The following is a 19,778-nucleotide window of genomic DNA, read 5'->3' as shown; positions in this document are numbered from 1 at the left end:
AATATTAAATAAATATTAGAGTGAAAAAATCACTTAAATTTATGTGATTATTTATAATATTAATGGAACCCGGGACCTCCAGAATGGTACCCGGGCGTGCTGACCATTACACTACAGAGGCGGACAATCTTAAGTTGAGTCACCTATAACTAGAAATTCCAAATAGAAGAACCTCTGCAAATTAACTGCTAGTATTTACTGTTAAGGCGGAGACTGACCAGAGCATTTCGTCGTAACAAAACATTGTAACTTCGCTCGCGGCGAGCATGTTACGTTATGACGTTACGGCATTGCTGACTGACCGCGATCAGTGCTCGCTAGTGGCCTTGTGCTCAGTGTTGCCATATGTCACACCAAATAATCTGAAAATCTGAATCGATAACCCAAAATCGGTATGAATCTTTGCAACATTGCATTCGTATTGTAGTTAAAATGTCGGACGACGAAGACGCGATTCTTGGTTCTGTGATTTTAATAAATTACTGCTTACTCCAAATGAAGCAAAAAATATATATATAGTGCCAATCCCCACAAATTCCCAGCAGTTTGGGGAATTTCCCACAGATTGGCAACCCTGTATTAACCTAAAATTGCATCCGACTTCGGATAGAGCATTCGGAACGAGCGGCGAGCTGCTCGGCCCGCTGTACTGACTATACGAATGCTCGCATTGTAACATGTTACGATATGACGAAATGCTCCGGTCAGTCTCCGCCTTTAGACAGTATCTGGGACAACACCGTATAGTTGAGGTTATAGTCACCTCTTCGAGGATAGTTTCCGGGCGGGGGGGGCTGGTTCATGGCGGGGTGGAGCTGCGCGGCCGGGCGCACCATCATCACGGGGGCCTTGGGCATCATGGGGCCCATGCTGTTCCGGAGATCCTCCGGCCTGGAACAAAAAAAGAAAATTAGACCATCCTAGAAAGTTGAACTTATGCCATCGGTCATTGGTGATACTGTAATGTAATCTCAAAAACAGACAATTTCACATAATACAGTGAAGACTTAATTCATACAACGAGCTTATTCTAAGCTCTTAAAGATACTTTAAGCGGTTAACTGCCGGCAGGTACATGTATGGCGGTACCCAGCACGCCGCGAATTTTACCACAAAAATAAAACCTTCTAAACATATTGTTATTGAAAGTGTAATAACGTTTATTGATAAAACTTGCCAAACAAATGAAGAGCGCACCAGTCGTTCAGTCATTTATCCATTATCATAAAATTAATTGTTCATGGTGCAGGGTTGTCACAAAATTTGTCATAGAAAATATGAAAACTAAATTATATGTCAAAAGTAATTGTTTATGTTAGTTTAATATTAAAAGTATACACACACACACACACACACACACACTTTGATTTTAAAAAATTAAAAATTAAAAATCATCAGAATTGACACTAAAATCACTGTCATCAGATTCGGCAGTGACGGCAACTCGGTGATTATTGGACAACCCTGAGCGCCATTAGTTGTTCTGACGACAAAGCTCTCTTTAATTTACGTTTAAAGTGGTAAAAACAAATTCTGTTTCAATTCTAAGTATGCAAAGATATTCTCAATAGATGTCACTATGCGTTCAATATATTTGTACATTTTATTTACTTGATATTCTTTACTAAAAGCCCATTTAAAACAGGGCGTCTTAAGACGTAATTTATGTATGAGCGGCGCTCCGTTCACGGAAAATTATGCCTCTTAAGACGCTCCTGGCAGTTAACCGGTTAAGGGAGGGTAACGTAACAAAAGTTGACTAAAAGCTACATATGCAGAAAATACATATTGTCATTATCTCCCCTTAAAGATATGACAATGCCTATCCACTGCCTAGGCCAAGTTGTGCTATCAGTATTGAAATTAAATGAAATACAAAATAAAACGTTTGATCAAACTAATTTGAAAGGAATAGCATTTATCAATTGACGGACATCATCAACTGGCCACAGCGGTAGCAGTCATTGTTTAGCAGAATGTACAATTTGCTCACTCCTTTTAAGAACGTCGTAAATCAAAAATCGTCAATTTTCAGTTGTGCGTGTTTTCGGAATGCCCAGAAAATGTACTATATCCCAGCAAAAGATGCATATTTTTAACATAATATTTACCCGCTACAGGGCAGAGAGTGTTGTTTTTGCATTTCGAACAAAAGGTATTGTTTAATTATTTTTAAAAAAATACTAAATATTTTTCAAATGGAAAAAAAAACCTTCAGGTTTTACCTAAAAAGATCTGTTGCACAGTAAAAAGTTCAATAAGCGTCTTGATATTTATTTTTAAAACATTGTATTATATTTTTAAACTTTAAAAACGTTCTCCTGAAAAATCAAGTTTTTTGATTTATGACGTTCTTGAAAGGAGTGAGCGAACTGTCAGCGGGAAGCGAACCTGATCGTCTGGATGGGTATGAGCTCCCTCTGCACGTGGTGGGGGGGAGGGGGCGGCGGCGGCGGGGGGCCCGAGAACCTGCCGTCCCTGTTCCAGATGTCCGGCACCAGGGGATTGTACTCTGTCAGGCAGCCTGCAATAGGGCACAGATTAGGACGACAATCACCACCTCGCCAAACTAATCCTTTATTTTATTTATTGCTTCGACATAAACCCTTTTGGTGCCTGTTTATTGTAACTGCAGACAGTTGGTAGAATTCCATATTGAATTGTTGGGTAATATATCCAAAATCAAACAAGGTTTGTTAGTTTAATTCTTACGGTTTAATTCTACATTTATTTATGTATATGTTAATAGGTGACGCGTTTCGTCTTCTTTGATACACTTTGATAATGTCCTAAAAAGATGAAACGCGTCACGTTTTATGGTGTATAATTTCACGCTGATAACAAACCCAAATATTACCGTTTCTTGCTGAAAACCGACAGTTGACAAAAACAGCATTTGCCGTGTCCCGCAGTTGACCGAAAGTTCGCGAAAAACGGCAAATGTGTTAACATTGCGGTATGGTAATATAACACTCTCCCAAACAAAGTGAGCGATGAATGATAAGGAGAGTGTTAGACAGCAGTGGTTACCTGGCACAGGTCTCGGTGGAGGCATGGGGAGGGCCAGGACTCGCGATAGGGCTGCGTCCTCCAGAACAACGGGGTCCAGGCCGTGGTCGAACTGACAGAGGTCCCCGCGCATGCAGTAGCCCTTCTCTGGAAACATCGCAAGCGTAAATACAGCGTTATTAAAATGAATTAATACATGGTTTCCATTTTTGAATTACCTAACATCCAAGTGACTCTGAAATCTAGCTACGGCTTATGCAACAACATTTATCATGTCCCTACTCAGGCTTCAACTTTATAAGTTTCGTAGCCTATGCCTACTCGTGAGTGGATTTACTCTTTATGTTTAAAGTTACTATAAATTCATGTAATTCATGAGTGAAAATTCTAGGCAAAAACACTCGAATGCATGGTTTTCCAAACTATGGTTTGCTATTGAGTAGGCCTTTGCCACTGTATCTTCTTCTACTTTTTTTTAACATATTTTTTTTTTAAAAGAGACAGACCAAGCCACCTTGTGTGTCTTGTCGGTGGAGTTCTTTTGGAATACGTTTTTTATTGTTTTCAACCATTTGAACCTAATATACACACAAAAAAGAAAAAAAATTAAAAAAAGAAAGAATATAAACTATTTTAAATTTTTTATAGAATTAACTCTTGATCATTTACCCTTCCTTTATTATTCTGCCTTTGTTCCATATTTTATTTTGACCTCTAACATCCGTCGGCACCAAATTAAAAATGTTCGGAACGATATATTGCAGTGTTCGACTCCCATATTTATTGTTAATTCTTGGGACTATCAAACCTTCGTTGTGTCTTCACAATGTCTTCTTCCGTACTCCAATGGTGCATAGGGTTTTATTTTGATAATATCGGTAAAATGTAATATTTTAGTATTTTTTGATGTTCCTAATAGATGTCTCTATTTATTCTAATTAAAAAATATTGCATTTGGAAAACATGTGTTCAACCAATAGCCACTTATGGGATTGAGGCAAGAGCAGATACTTCTAGAACAAAATCTCGACTTCGAACTGCCGAGATGAAGACTCTCCGATCCATAACCGGAAACACATTGCGAGACCAAGTAAGAAATACCGACATCCGGAGCATGTGTAAGACGGAGAATATCGTGAGGTGGGGACGCAAACAAAGGCGATACTGGAATGATCATGTAAACAGAATGTCAGGTGACACACTTCCACGTATCGCCCTCCAAAGCAACCCTGAAGGATGCAGACCCCCAGGCAGACCTCCGAAAAGATGGAAAGACAGCTGGGAGTCAGCATCACAAGAGCCACATGCGGAGGCACAAACAGATCCCTAGGATCTACAAAAAGAAGAAGAAGAAGCATTTGGATTTGATATTGGCTTGCGACAAGCTCAAAGGAGAGGCTCATTTCGTATGGCCGGCCTGGCGAGCACGGAATTGGAGAGCTTGTCAATACGCTTTTAGCATCAAACCGGTTAAATAAATATGAATAAATTAGGGTATAAGCTAGAGTAGATGACTGACCATCAAAGTCCTTTATACTAGTAATTTTACTATATACATTAGTAAATTATAGCGGAAGACTCACCGTCGAAGTCCCGGCACCTCTTCTTGGCCGGGTGGAAGATGCCCGCGAGCGTGGTGGCCCCCGGGCGGCCGGGAGCGGCGGCCCCACACTCGCCCGGGTTGGAGTCCTGCGTGGGCGTGTCGGCCCCGCGCCGCTCCGCGCGCTCCGGGCGCCCCCGCAGCGCGCGCTCGCGGGACGCGCGCTCCAGCCGGTCGCGCAGACCCGCGCCCGGGGAGGGCAAGCGCTCCCGGGACCTGGAGGGGAGACAATAGAGATTATAAAAACTAAGTAAAAAATCTTAATTTCATTTCTTCTCTCACGTAAGTTATAGTCAGGGCTTTTTATAATTCTTTATTATTTTTTTTTTTTTCATTTTATTTATTTCATAAATACATTACATATACAGATATTATTTATTGATTCGGCATTAACTTTGTGGAATGACATGATTATTTTTTAAAAATTAAACACTTGAATATACCACTTTAATGAGTATTATTTTATTTACGGCTAGTTTCGAAAATGACAGATGTAGTATAGTCTGTAATGTTGTCTCTTTAACGCCTGCATCCTTACAGTGTTGCTGTACGGATGTGAGTCGTGGCACCTCACCAAAGCTCAAAGCAAGAAACTAGCAAGTTTTGAAAATAGGTGCCTGGGGCGAATACTGGGTATAAAGTGGTATGACTTGGTCAGGAATGACGATGTGAGAAGAACTCAACAGCCCCTCATACTGGAAGTCCTGAAGAGGAGAAGGTGGACATGGTTGGGACATGTCCTTAGCATGCCACCTGAGAGCATCAACCCCTCGTGTCTCTTCTTCCAACCCCGAGGATTCCGGCGCCCCGGAAAGCCGCTGACGACCATTCACCGACTATACTCAGCGGAACTTCGAGACGCCGGACTGACCTGGGAGGAAGCCAAGAAGATGGCGCGTGACAGAGTGACTTGGAGACGTATCGTGTTGGCCATATGCTCCACCTAGGGAGCGAACATGGAAGAAGAAGAAGAAGAAGAAGATAGTCTGTACCTAGACCTGCTCCTGTTCTTGGGTGGATCTAAGTCCTGAGATCCGGGAGGACTGCTGTTCCGGTATCGCGTCGCTCTCGGGGGAGGGGGCGAGCCTGATCGGGAACGTCTGAAATAATTAAATGCAACATTTTTACTATCTATTTCCAACCAGAGAAGAAGATTTAAACAGCCACGGTGACATTACACATCCCTGTTTTACACCTTTAGAAATGCCAAACCGAGATGAAAATAAGCAAATGCAACAAGAAGACCTTCTCTACTATCGGCAAGAGGCACAGCATCTTCAGCATATAAAAGGCAACAGGCAGTCAAATCGATGATTCTAGTTCAAATATTAAATTTTTAATTTGACTATATTAATTTGAATATTTAATATGAAATTTTACTTAGTAAATACCACTTTTCCTTAAAATCTATTGTGACATCTAATTCGATCCACAACATTTTCGAAGACCGTATCTTTTAAAAAAATTAAATACTACTATTTCTTAAAATCTATGACAGGTATTTCGATGCATTCCGCATCATTTTTAATTTAACCTTTCAGTTTTTTCATTCAATTATCTACACCTAGTATTGATTAAACAGTCACGGTGACATCACACATCCCTGTTTCAACACCTGAAAATATGAAAATGAGCCTATTATCTTAATACAATTAGAAGACCTTCTCTGCTATCGGCAAGAAGCACAGCATCGTCAGCATACAAAAGGCAACAGACAGTCGAATCGATCATTCTAGTTCCAATATTTAAACCTTTCAATTATTTTATACAATTATCTTTGTGTAGATTAAACAGTCACGGTGACATTACACATCCCTGTTTAACACCAATATGAAAATTAGCCACTTACCATGCAATAAGAAAACCTTCTTTATTATCAAACTACTACAAAAGGCAACAGATAGTCATATATTACGGTAGTGTTAAGTTACCTGTATCTTTGTTGGAGTGGGGGGGAACGATTTCTCCACCTTCCCGGAGCGGGGGCGGCTCTCCGGGATCTCTCCCAGGAGCGGGAACGCGACCGGTAGACTCTCCGTCTCCTGTCTTCCTTATCCTGGAAGCAGAAATCAGAAATCAGAGAATGGAACGCCACACCATTCTGTCTTTGCAAACATTCCTTGCCTCTTCCATGTTCATGCATCTCCTCATACACACATGCCGATTGTTTCGACTCCTAACCTGACCGCTTTCAAGTATTTGGCATACCTGATTGTGCCAAGTTTTTCTCGGTCTTCCTCTGTTCCTTTTTCCAACTACATTCGCCTCATACATTTGTTTTATCATTCTTTCCTCACTCATTCCTTCCACATGTCCAAACCATCACAACACACCTTTCTTAATTTTATCGATAATGCTTGTCTCAGCTTTGCTTCCTTCCTTATTCGAACATCTATCATACATCGTTTTGTCGCACATTCTTCTAAGAGATCGCATTTTGACTGCATTCAGTCTACTTTCATCCTTCTTTTCCCAACTCCATGTTTCACTTCCATACATTAGGGTCGGAACCAGGACTCCGTTGTGTACTGCCAGTTTAGCTTTCGCTATAGGTTTTTATTTGCTATAACTGAAGTATCGTATATTGGGCCTTAAGAATTACACTCACATACACAATAAAGCACCTCCCAGTAAAGCACACGCTTCTTTTTATCAAAGAACTTTGATTATAATGCAAAAAAGTTGTACAAACTGCTTTAACCTTTTAACCGCGTCAACTTTGTACCTGAGAGACGCCCGTTCACAGCGGTATTTCACCGTTTTTAAATTGATTATTTTTATCATGTATTTAGTTAAGAAACGATTTATTTTCCTAAACAAAAACGTTCAATGGGATTCATTGTGCCTTTTTGGTACTCTATAATACACGTGTGTCACATTATTCTTGAAATATATCGTAATATAAACAAATAAGATCGTAACATAAATAAATCAAAGCACGCATCGTGTGTCACTCTTACCCACTGGCGATGCGTAGCGTCGAGAGTGAGACCGATATAGGGCATGATAATGGCGCGGACTAATTACCGACCACAAGAAAAATCAGGGATCTGTTCTTTTATTTTTCCTTGTGATGTTACAAATTATTAGTCAGATATTTCAACAGATGTCATAAGGCCAAGGATTGACGTATTATTTTATCCAAAGTTCCACACCATGAAAAAATCCCTCCAAGTTGAACTGAGGTTGGAAACTTGGAGCAATGTAAGAACACAAACGGTTATGTCAGCCGCGTATGGGACATGTTTTATGAAAACACATACGGTTATGCGAGCCGCGTGGATCCGGTTAATTATCTGCAAAGCAATGGCTTATAATGATATTGGAGAACATTTTAAAGTAGAGAGAGAAGTCAATTCTTACCGAGTCACTTTTGCGGTCTCGTCTGCTATTTCTGGGGGGGAGAGGTTCGTTCAAACTGTCTTCTAGAAGATCTGGCATAACCTAAGAACAAAGATTTACATTTTTAATTATACAGATATTAAAAATAAGCGCGTATTCGGATGCAACGTTGGGTCGAAATTTCGAAGCAGTCAGTGAATTACTTGGGAGATGAAATTCTGAATGAAAATTAACATTTTAATACTCTCCTTATCATTCATCGTTTACTTCGTTTAATACCACCTAAAAACACTATTTTACGACTGCCGGTTTCGGAATGAAGTAGTGTTTTCAAGTGGTATTACGCTATAAGAATGATGAATGATAAGGATAGTGTTTTATTAGTATCATAACACAAAGTCAACAATGCTTTTAATTTCCAAAATTTACATATTAATTCACATATAAAGATACAAAGAACAAACACGCATTCGAATCTAATGCTGTGTCAAAATTTCAAAGCATTCATTATAACCAGGGCTTTTTTTCATGTAACCCAGAGGAACGGCGAATTTAATTGGACCTGCACCTTTTTTCACGGATATTTTATATATAATTCAATTATAAAATTAAGAAAGGTGTGTTGTGATGGTTTGGACATGTGGAACGTACGAGTGGGGAAAGAACAGTTAAACAAATTTATGAGGCGAATTTAGTAGGAAAAAGAAGCAGAGGAAGACCGAGGAAAACTTGGCACAATCAGGTATGTCAAATACTTGGTGGCCAGGTCAGGAGTCGTAATAATCGTCGGGCATGTATGACGAGATGCATGAATGTAGAAGAGGCAAAGAATGTTTGGAAAGACAGTGGTGTGGCGTTCGATTTTCTCTGCCTACCCCCGTGGGGAAGCGGCGTGATAGTAAGTTAGTTAGTTAATTAGTAAAAAGCTTAAGATGAAATGAGTTTCGGGACCTTAATTCTTCTCCTGTATGTAATGTATATAATCTAATAATAAAAAAATAAAAAAACAAATAATATTAAAAAATAAAAAATATAAAAATTGTATTAACATGTTAGTATTCAGCTCAACACAGGCCATGCCTAAAGAGCCGTAATACATATAGTTAATGTATATATGAAATAAATATGTATCTATGTATTTATGAAATAAATAAAATTTCAAAAAATATTAAAAAAATAAAATAAAAAGCCATGAGTATAACTTACGTGAGAGAATATATGAAATTTAGATTTTTTACTTATAAAAAAAAAAAACAAATATTAGATATGAAACGTTGCAACATTGTGTCAAAATTTCAAACCAATCGGCATAACTAACATAAGGAGATTCAAGATTCAGATGAAAGGGACATTCACGTTTGGATCAGCTTAGATATAGGGGAGCCGTCACCTTCACTAGGGTCTGTTCGGTGGCGTAGGCGGGCTTCTCCTTGGGCACGGTGGCGGGCACGAACTTGGAGGTCCGGTTGAGCACGATCCGGTGCTTGGCGCTGCCGCCGCCCCCGGCCTCCTTGGCCTTCTCGGCGCGGAGCGCGGGCGCCTTCTCCGCGGGCTCCTTCTCCAACTGAACCTTCGGCACCACAAAAACACACAAATCAACGCCCGATTCAAATCACAATGTGCAGTAATTGATTCACAACGTTTTGAGTGTGTAAAAATACTTCTCTGGTAAGATATTTCTCAATCTCGTGTGGTCAGCACGCTTGGCTATCGCTCTGGAGGTCCCGGGTTCGATTCCTAATATTTATTCAATATTACCCTGGGCTGGTATCTGTGTACCGTATTTAGCTACCATGCTGCAGGTACCGGGTTCTATTCCCAGGGGGGGAGTGTCAAATAAATAAAAGTGATTTTTTCACTCCAATATTTATTCATTATTACCCTGGACTGGTACCTGAATCGGAGGGCTGATCGCCTTTCCTTCACGTTTTAACGATCGAGATAACACTGCATTTATATGATGAAGTGCCCTATGCACCATCGGGTGCGGAAAAGGTTTACAATTTTTTAAAAAAAAACCATGATCTGTGATCTAGTACGTACATTTTTTCTTCATAAGCAATCTTCTGATGATCATTCATTAATCATATCATAACATTCATTAATCATTTCATATTATTCATTAATCATATCATATCATTCATTAATCATTTCATATCATTCATTAATCATATCATATCATTCATTAATCATTTCATATCATTCATTAATCATATCATATCATCCATTAATCATATATCATTCATTAATCATACCATATCATTCATTAATCATATCATATCATTCATTAATCATATCACACAGTGCATCATCTTGTGACTCCTCAACTGGTAGTAAACTTAGCACCTCACACTTTTAAAAAATAAATAAAATAAATATTGTTACCTTCTTTTCTCTGTTTGGACTGGGGGGGGCGACGGTTGGTGCTCCGGCCACGGGGGCCAGGTAACCCTGTGTCTCCAGAGTCTTGAAGAGGAGCTCCACGAAGGGTTTGGTTTCTAGAACAAGAAAAAATCATATAAAAAACTATAAATTTAACCCGACCCCAAGGTAGAAGACTCCCGGGCAGACCACCATAGAGATGGATCGACATCGAAGGAGGCTAATCCCTCAGAGGAAGACCGAGAAAAACTTGGCACGATCAAGTATGCCAAATACTTGAAAGTGGTCAGGTAAGGAGTCGTAATAATCGGCGGGTATGTATGAGGAGATGCAGGAACGTGGAAAAGGCGATGATTGTTTGGAAAGACAGATTGGTGTGGCGTTCTATTCTCTCTTTTTACCCCTGCGGTAAGCGACGTGATGGTTAGTTCAATTTTCAAACCAAACCAACGGTGCATAGGGCACTGCATTATATAAACACAGTGTTATCTTGATCATTAACACGAAGGAAAGGTGATCAGCCCTCCACTTCAGGTACCAGTCCAGGGTAATATTGAATAAATATTACAGTGAAAAAATCACTTATATTTATATGACCCCCCTGGGAATTGAACTCGGGACCTCCTGAACGGTAGCCGAGCGTGCTGACCATTACACTATGGAGGCGGTGTTTAGTTAGTTAGATTTAAATTGGCCATCATTATTATTATAAAAAATATTGAAAAAATTACAGGTATATAAAAGCAAGCGCTCACTCCTTTCAAGAACGTCAGAAATCAAAAAACTTGATTTTTCAGGAGAACGTTTTTAAAGTTAAAAAATATAATACAATGTTTTAAAAATACATATCAAGCCACTTACCGAACTTTTTACTGTGCAACAGATCTTTTTAAGTAAAACTTGACGGTTTTTTCTCTGTTTGAAAAATATTTAGATTATTTGAAAAAATAATTAAACAATGCCTTTTCTTCAAAATGCAAAAACAACACTTTCTGCTCTGTATCGGGTAAATATTAAGTTAAAAATATGCCTCTTTTGCTGGGATATAGTACTTATTTTCTGGGCATTCCGAAAACATGCACAACTGAAAATTGACAATTTTTGATTTATGACGTTCTTGAAAGGAGTGAGCCAAATGTATACCTGAATACAGCATTTTGTCGAAATTTCAAACAAATCGGTGAATAAATTTAACAGATTAAAGAGTTTGAACAAACAGACATTTATATTTTAATTTATTTAGATAGATAAAAACACGCGCGTATTTTAAAGCAACATTATGTAAAAAAATCATAGAAATTGATGAAAATTTTTGGACAAATTTGATCTTGAACAAACGAATAATCACATTTTTTATTTATACAGTTTTTTTAGACTAATTTTTTACATCTCTTCACTAAACGGAACACACGACAAGACATTCTATTTAAACGATATAACAAATATTAAAGGATTAGAAAAGATGCCACATAAAATGCAGTACTACAAACAAGACAAACACACAAGTTAGCAGTGAGAAATTTCTAGATACATATATTCTACCCTACCAAAGAAACATTGCAACAATAATATTTTTTATTTTAGTGGGTTGACGGACTTTAACCGTTTTAGTGCTGAGATCTTTTTCTTGCATGTATGCTAAAAGTGCTGAAGGCCTCTTGGCAAAATGATCATTTTTACTTTATACTTTTCTCAAATATTGAACAATTTTAGCTAACTAACTAGCTTTTTTTTTTCACTCTTGAACAATTTTAGCTAACTAACTAGCTTTTTTTTTTCACTCTTGAACAATTTTAGCTAACTAACTAGCTTTTTTTTTCACTCTTGAACAATTTTAGCTAACTAACTAGCTTTTTTTTTTTCACTCTTGAACAATTTTAGCTAACTAACTAGCTTTTTTTTTTTCACTCTTGAACAATTTTAGCTAACTAACTAGCTTTTTTTTTTCACTCTAATATTTATTCAATATTGCACTGGACTGGTACCTGAAGCGGAGGGCTGATCACCTTTCCTTCATGTGTAATCGATCGAGATAACACTACGTTTATATGAAGCAGTGCCCTATGCACCATCGGGGTGCAGTAAGGGTTTTTTATTATTATAACTAACTAACCATCACGCCGCTTCACCGCAGGGGTAGGCAGAGAGAATCGAACGCCACACCACTCTGTCTTGGCAAACATTCTTCGCCTCTTCTACATTCATGCATCTCCTCATACATACCCAACGAATATTACGACTCCTGACCCGGTCGCTTTCAAGTATTTGACATACTTGACCGTGCCAAGTTTTTGTCGGTCTTCCTCTGCTTCTTTTTTCAACTACATTCGCTTCGTAAATTTGTTTAACCGTTCTTTCTCATACTCATACGTTCCACATGTCCAAATCATCTCAACACACCTTTCTTAATTTTATCGATAATGCTTATCTCAGCCTTACATTCTTTCCTTATTTCATCATTTGAACATCTATCAAACATCGTTTTGCCACACATTCGTCTGAGGGATCGCATTTCGACTGCATTCAGTCTGCTTTCATCCTTCTTTTGCCAACTCCATGCTTCTCTTCCATACCTAAGGGTTGGAACCAGAACTCCGTTGTGTACTGCCAGTTTAGCTTTCGCTGATAGATTTTTATTTGGTAAAACTGATTTTGGTGCATCAATCTTTCCTTTTAGTTTTTTTTTTATTTAGTAAAAAAGATTTTCAAAAACAATATTGGATAATTAATTTATCACCACCATAAATTTGTTTGTATACTGCAGCTGTCTAGTTCACAAATGTCAAATATGATCAATGTACATGGCCATTTGCAAAAATTATAACATCATGATTAATTTTGTGCCACCCTGTAGTTTGGATGGTAGATACATATCGCTCACTCCTTTCAAGAACGTCATAAATCAAAAATCAAAAATTTTTAGTTGTGCGTGTTTTCGGAATGCCCAGAAAATGTACTATATCCCAGCAAAACAGATATATTTTTAACTTAATATTTACCCGCTACAGGGCAGAAAGTGTTGTTATTACATTTTGAAGAAAAGGTATTCTTTAATTATTTTTTTAAATAAAGTGGTTATTTTTCATATAGAGAAAAAACCTGCAGGTTTAACCTAAAAAGACCTGTTGCACAATAAAAACTTCAATAAGTGGCTTGATATTTATTTTTAATAAATTGTATTATATTTTTAAACTTTAAAAACGTTCTCCTGGAAAAATCAAGCTTTTTTATTTATGACATTCTTGAAAGGAGTGAGCGATATGACTTCTCTGGCCGATTACGGTTATACGATTTGCATAAAACACATCATTTATAATATTTTGGGCATATATATGTCACTCTTTGCATAATTTAAAATACCCACGGACATGTCCGTATTCAGACATCTTGTCAATACAGTAAAACCTCGATATAACACGCCTAATTGGGGAGAGAAGGTGTCCATTAAAACCAAAAGTCTGTTACATTTAAATAGGTTTACAATTTTTATTTTTTTATTTTTAATAAATATGACCATGCTTATTTAGAAAATATGACAAGACAAACAAGACAAACGAATGAACTATGTGACAAATCTTGATTGATATAATAATAAAATATAATAATATAATAAAAAAACAAAGGGAAAACATAATATACGAGAATATCTAAATATTTTCATAATAAAAGTATTTATTTAGAAAATTTTGAGTGTATCCAAATACTTGTTCAGAAATCTGGATTATCTCCAATTATTGGAGTATTTTCATATTATTTTTTGACATCTCATCAAAGATGAAGAATAATATGGAAGTCCAGAGAATATGATTATAATCCAGGATTCGGATCTAACATACTAATAAAAGAGTTTCTGCTCAATAAAAAGCTTCTTTTCATCTCACCAATAGATGTCTCTAGTGAAGTTCTAGTGATTCAAGAACAAGGTTTCTAAATTGGTTCATATATATTGAACTTCCGAGAATTTGAGTAGTGTGGTTGTCAATAATGGGTAGAATTGGTGAATGTTACATGTGTGTAAAGTGATCACTTAAACCAGCCTATGACAGTCGTCAGCCCTGTAAATGCCCAGACTTTCATACATAATCTTCTTCATCTTCGATGAGATGTCAAAATATAATATGAAAAACATTCCTATAATTTGAGATAATCCAGATTTATGAACAAGTATTTGGACACACTCAAAATGTTATAATATTTGAGAATATCTTAATATTTCATAATGAAAATACATATCATGGCAAAATCATGTACACGTGTGAGTACATTATTTTTATTTATAGACATAACATCCCCAACTGAGATTTATACCAAAATAGATTACAGTATCTGTGCATTTTCCTGGAGGATATAAATATCCAAACGAAAGACCACATACAAAGAATAAGTGGGTCTTATAAAAATAAAAACACCCTACAATCAGTATACAGGGGCGGGCCGAGCTTGCTGACCATTACACTACGGAGGGAGAATTAATGAATAAATATAATTAAAATCTGTTTTATGAATTTGTTTGTCATGCTGTTTGAATGCTGGGAACAAAGTGAATGGTGCACTGAAATCAGTTATAGCAAATAAAAACCTATCAGCGGAAGCTAAACTGGCAGTGCACAACGGAGTCCTGGTTCCAACTCTAATGTATGGAAGTGAAACATGGAGTTGGCAAAAGAAGGATGAAAGTAGACTGAATGCAGTCGAAATGCGATCTCTCAGAAGAATGTGTAACAAAACGATGTATGATAGATGTGCGAATAGTGAAATAAGGAAGAAATGCAAAGCTGAGATAAGCATTATCGATAAAATTAAGAAAGGTGTGTTGAGATGGTTTGGACATGTAGAACGAATGAGTGAGGAAAGAGCGGTAAAACAAATTTATGAGGCGAATGTTAGCGGGAAAAGAAGCAGAGGAAGACCGAGAAAAACATGGCACAATCAGGTATGCCAAATACTTGAAAGTGGTCAGGTTAGGAGTCGTAACAATCGGCGGGTATGTATGAGGAGATGCATGAACGTGGAAGAGGCGAAGAATGTTTGCAAGGACAGAGTGGTGTGGCGCTCTATTCTCTCTGCCTACCCCTGCGGGGAAGCGGCGTGATGGTTAGTTAGTTAGTTAAAATCTGTTTTACCTGACTGTAAGAAGACATCGAGCTGGTCCACCATTCCATCTCTCAAGTCGTCTAGGGGTTTGTCTTTCTTCACCAGCGCGTACACATACTTGGCTAGCGCTGCCGGATCCGCCTCACACCTGGAAACACACGTACCACATCACCGACTGAATCTCTCAATACTACAAATACTATCAACCTTCCCCTCCCGGTGTTATGTGTTTCCATTGTATGTAATAAAATAAATTTGGGATCAGAGTTTTCGTATTCCTCCGTAATACAATTACGTATTATATTAAAGTATTATAATATACAGTTATTCATTTGAAGCGATGGAAACAAATTGTAAAAAAAAATGGGGATAGAATCACCAATAAACAAACCAACAAACGATTTTCAGTGTGTGCGTGCGTGCCGTACATTGCATTCGATTCATAATTTTGTTTTATCGTTATTTCCTCAATAATTCGTTCCACACGTAAAACCATCCCAACACACCTTTCTTGATTTTATCAATAATGCTTATTGCAGCCGTAATTTTTTTTTTAATTCACCAATCCAACATCTCATCACATCTCGGCTGTCCAAACTTAAAACACGGTAAGGGACATTTTTTTGTAGTACGTTTTTTTTTGCATTTTGGACTAAGTAGAATCTTTTATATTATCCACTGACACTTCGTGATGGAATTGCATTTTTAATATATTATTAGATTAAAACCAATATTTTTAGCTTTTCCACTTAATTTTTATTTGACCAGCGACCGGGTTTCGTCGTTACCGACATCATCAGACCAGTCTGATGATGTCGGTAACGACGAAACCCGGTCGCTGGTCAAATAAAAATTAAGTGGAAAAGCTAAAAATATTGGTTTTAATCTAATAATATATTAAGTAGAATCTATTTAGTCCAAAAATGCAAAAAAAACGTACTACAAAAAAAATGTCCCTTACTGTGTTTTGAGTTTGGACAGCCGATCTCATCTCATCATACATCATCCTGTCGCACATTCCTCTGAGAGATGGCATTTATACTGCATTCAGTGTACTTTTATCTGTCTTTTGCCAACTCCATGCATCACCTTGCATATTTATAAGGTTCATAAAAGGACTCTTGTTAACTGCCAGTTTAGCTTTCATTGATAGGCTTTTATTTGCTAGTGCTGTGCTAATTTTTCAGCATTAATAAAATAGTCTATTAAGCTGGCGGGTTGTTTGTCTATGATACTGCTGGCTATTCAAAATTTCTATAAGTAGGGGAAAATTTGTGGTCAAGTAGCCACTATAAATATAGTTTTCATATAAATGATGTGAGCATACTACTGGGGCGAATTTTCGGCATCACAAATTCTTTTAACATGCAAATATTTTCATAAACAGCTTTCCAAATGTCACCAACAAAATTATTTAGCCATTAATTTGAACTTTTCATCGAATTCGGAATTCGCAAATCATAAAATAGATACTAATCACTCATTTCACTCTCATAAATTAAAATTATTACACCTTGTTCCATATAAAGGCCAAATTATGAATTATCTTGAAAATTTAGAAATACAAAAAAAAAATATTCTCATAATAATTTATTAAATAATATATTGTTTCAAAATTCTTCGCCATTGCTTTCCATTTTTCCTTTGTTTTCAAACTCCGTTCCTTGACTAACCCCTTCCCCTTACTTTCCCCTCTCCTTATTTATAGAACAATTTTATATTTTATATTTTAGTTATTATACAGACCTGAATGATGGAAGTTTAACTTCTGAAACATGTAGTCTATAATAAAACTTAAGTGGTAAAAAACGAAGTGTTTTCTTTAATCATTGTAACTTTTCATCACATGTAGCCACACACCCCTATTCTCCATTTGAATTTTGTGAAACACACATTTTACAAAAATTATAATTTTTTTTAAATACACCCACTTCATAATATAATATTAGCAATAATTATGGGTAATTTACAAAGTGTTATTTTCGTATAATACCACCTAAATACATTTTAATTAAAATTATAATTGAATAGAACGAATTAACTAAACGCAGCTTATCATAAATTTAATATCTTGTATTTAAATATTTGAGCTAAACCTTATCATTCGAAGATAAAAACAAATTGCGATAATATTGCCAATATAATGTGGGTAGAAATTTTGAGGTTAACACATTTTTTTTAAAACGATGTTTGAAATTATCCTAAATCAACAGTTGTATCATTCACATATCATGCTGATACTGTGATTAGTCTTGAAACAAGTTCGAAAATGGTAAATTCATAATAAGGCACTTTTAACTTCAAATCAAATAAATTTAATAAACGTCAAAGCTGCGCGTTGGATGTGTAATGTTACAAAAATTTGTCATTATTTTATTTACATGAAGTAAACATAGGTTATTTAATTAAGTAATGGTCGTTTTCTTTACAATGAATATAATTACCATATTGAATAATTAAAATTTAAATCGTAATTTGATAAGCGATAAATTAGTGTTCAAACAGAACATCGTACGGCCAGATGCGCGAGTAAATCAACGGTAATTCGGATTAAACGTGAAGTAAATACAATTATGCTATTAAATTACAATGCAAGGGGCAATAAAATGTATTTTGGGAAGCATATGCTAATGAAAACGATGTGATAGTAGAAAAGAAATATGGCCTACATACAGAGGTTCTAGGATGGAAGTCAGCCAAGTCTTGAAAGCGTCCGGATTTTCAATTAACATGTTGATAACTTTAAAACTATATTATATCACAAATTAAATTACTGTTTTCTCAATACAATAAAACACATATACGCTCATAAACGATGCTCAAACAACTAGTTATGAACTCCAGAAATTATCACGCGCATCACGACGTCGAGAGCACAGTACCACAGACAACTAAATTGCCTAAAAATATGCACAGACCAAATATCCTTTTACGTAATCTATGGATAATCAGTAGAAAAAATATTTGTATGTCTTCCATGAATTAAGGTGGCTAGCAAACACGTTTTTCGCTGGCGTTTTCTTCTTTCGGAATTACGAATGCATTAATGCGATAAAAATATTTATATTAGGCAATTTATAAAGTTTTTTTCCGGGGGAAAGGATTTATCCCATATTCGGAATTTCCGTACAGCGTTTTTAAACAGCACATGAAAATTTTCTGCATCTAGCAATATTAATTTTAGAAAACTTGTGGTCTTTCCCACAGAACTGAATAAAATAATTATTTAGCATCCACTGTAAAGTTTTTTTAAAATTTCACAGTTAGAGTTGAGTCGTTCATGTTGGTTATCAAATATTTATATGCATTACAGTAAAACCTCTTAAAACGAACATTCTTCATTCCAAATTTTACTCGTTTTTTCCAAAGAAATCAATGTAAAATAGGATATTGCGTTCCATGCCGAAAGAATACTTAGTTTTTTTTCCTGTATTATAATAAAATTACTAAAAAAATGTTCACGAGCGTTACAACTTGAAATGTAATTACATTTCAAAGAAAATGTAAATAAAAAAAATATTTTTGACAAATACCCTTTAAACTAAAAAACTGTCAATTGACATTTGTTTTTGCCAACACTTCAAAATTTGGCGAAAATGTCTCACAGCAATATCATTGAATACAATTGTAGCACGAGAAGCCACCTTCTTATTAGGGTAATGCTTCTTAATGTACGGTGTAGCAATTTTTCATGCTTTCAGTATTTCTCTTATTGCGCTAGAAAATTGTTGCTCTGCTACTTCCTCATTCTCTATTTACAAGCTCTCCTCTATAGTTTCTTGCTGTGAAATACGATGTAACTCCATAATCTCTTCGGTGGTCAGCTCTTGACTATGCTCTTTCACAATCACTTCAATATCGTTGTTATCCACCTCAAGTCCCGGCTCGTAAGTGAATGTCATGTAAAAGGGGCTTTTTCCCTTTCTCTGTTACTAGTTATGCAAAATATCGCTCGTTAGGGGAGCATATTTTTCAAAAACACCTTTCCCCGTTATGTACATTACTCGTTATGAGAGGTTCCACTGTATTTTTTCCGTGTGTTTTTTTTTTTAAATAAAGGACCCATTTATTATAGATTTCAGAGGCATTTATTGTTCTTATATAAAGTTACAAATTAACATGTTTTCTCATCTTCCCAGCGAGACATTTTGGAGCGAAGTCGTGCACGAAAACCTCGTGCGAACCTCATTGATACTAGCATGCTCATAAGCAAAAGCAAACCTGTTCAGATGTGCTCAAAACACGCCTCATTCCACCCGCGTTGCAAGTAGCATGCCCGAAAATCGAACGCCTGTCGATTTATAAGCATGTTTATTTCTAGCAAGGTACCACTCATGCTGTAAAGTAGCAA

General features: G+C 36.6%; 1 protein-coding gene across 3 annotated transcripts in view; it reads right to left on the bottom strand.

The window, feature by feature from the left end:
* Positions 1–18,320, bottom strand: part of swm (Zinc finger protein swm) — a 63,987-nt gene extending 45,667 nt beyond the window's left edge. For all 3 annotated transcript variants that reach the window (XM_088259207.1, XM_088259208.1, XM_088259210.1), the window contains exons 1-11: positions 18,101–18,320; positions 15,457–15,575; positions 10,337–10,449; positions 9,342–9,521; positions 7,973–8,053; positions 6,541–6,665; positions 5,602–5,709; positions 4,593–4,825; positions 3,031–3,156; positions 2,392–2,524; positions 764–891 (exon numbers count right to left, since the gene is read on the bottom strand). In XM_088259207.1, coding sequence (XP_088115333.1) covers positions 764–891; positions 2,392–2,524; positions 3,031–3,156; positions 4,593–4,825; positions 5,602–5,709; positions 6,541–6,665; positions 7,973–8,053; positions 9,342–9,521; positions 10,337–10,449; positions 15,457–15,575; positions 18,101–18,159 — 1,405 coding nt within the window. In that variant the 5' untranslated portion in view covers positions 18,160–18,320. The remainder of the gene's footprint in view (positions 1–763; positions 892–2,391; positions 2,525–3,030; positions 3,157–4,592; positions 4,826–5,601; positions 5,710–6,540; positions 6,666–7,972; positions 8,054–9,341; positions 9,522–10,336; positions 10,450–15,456; positions 15,576–18,100) is intronic.
* Between the last annotated feature and the right edge of the window lie 1,458 nt (positions 18,321–19,778).

Source organism: Brachycentrus maculatus, unplaced genomic scaffold (genome assembly GCF_059751285.1).
Source record: "Brachycentrus maculatus isolate JH-2025_06_01 unplaced genomic scaffold, ASM5975128v1 h1tg000114l, whole genome shotgun sequence".
NCBI classification, from domain to species: Eukaryota; Metazoa; Arthropoda; class Insecta; order Trichoptera; family Brachycentridae; genus Brachycentrus; species Brachycentrus maculatus.
The sequence above is the reverse complement of the archived record's forward strand: the minus strand, read 5'-3'. Positions and strand labels throughout refer to the sequence as shown.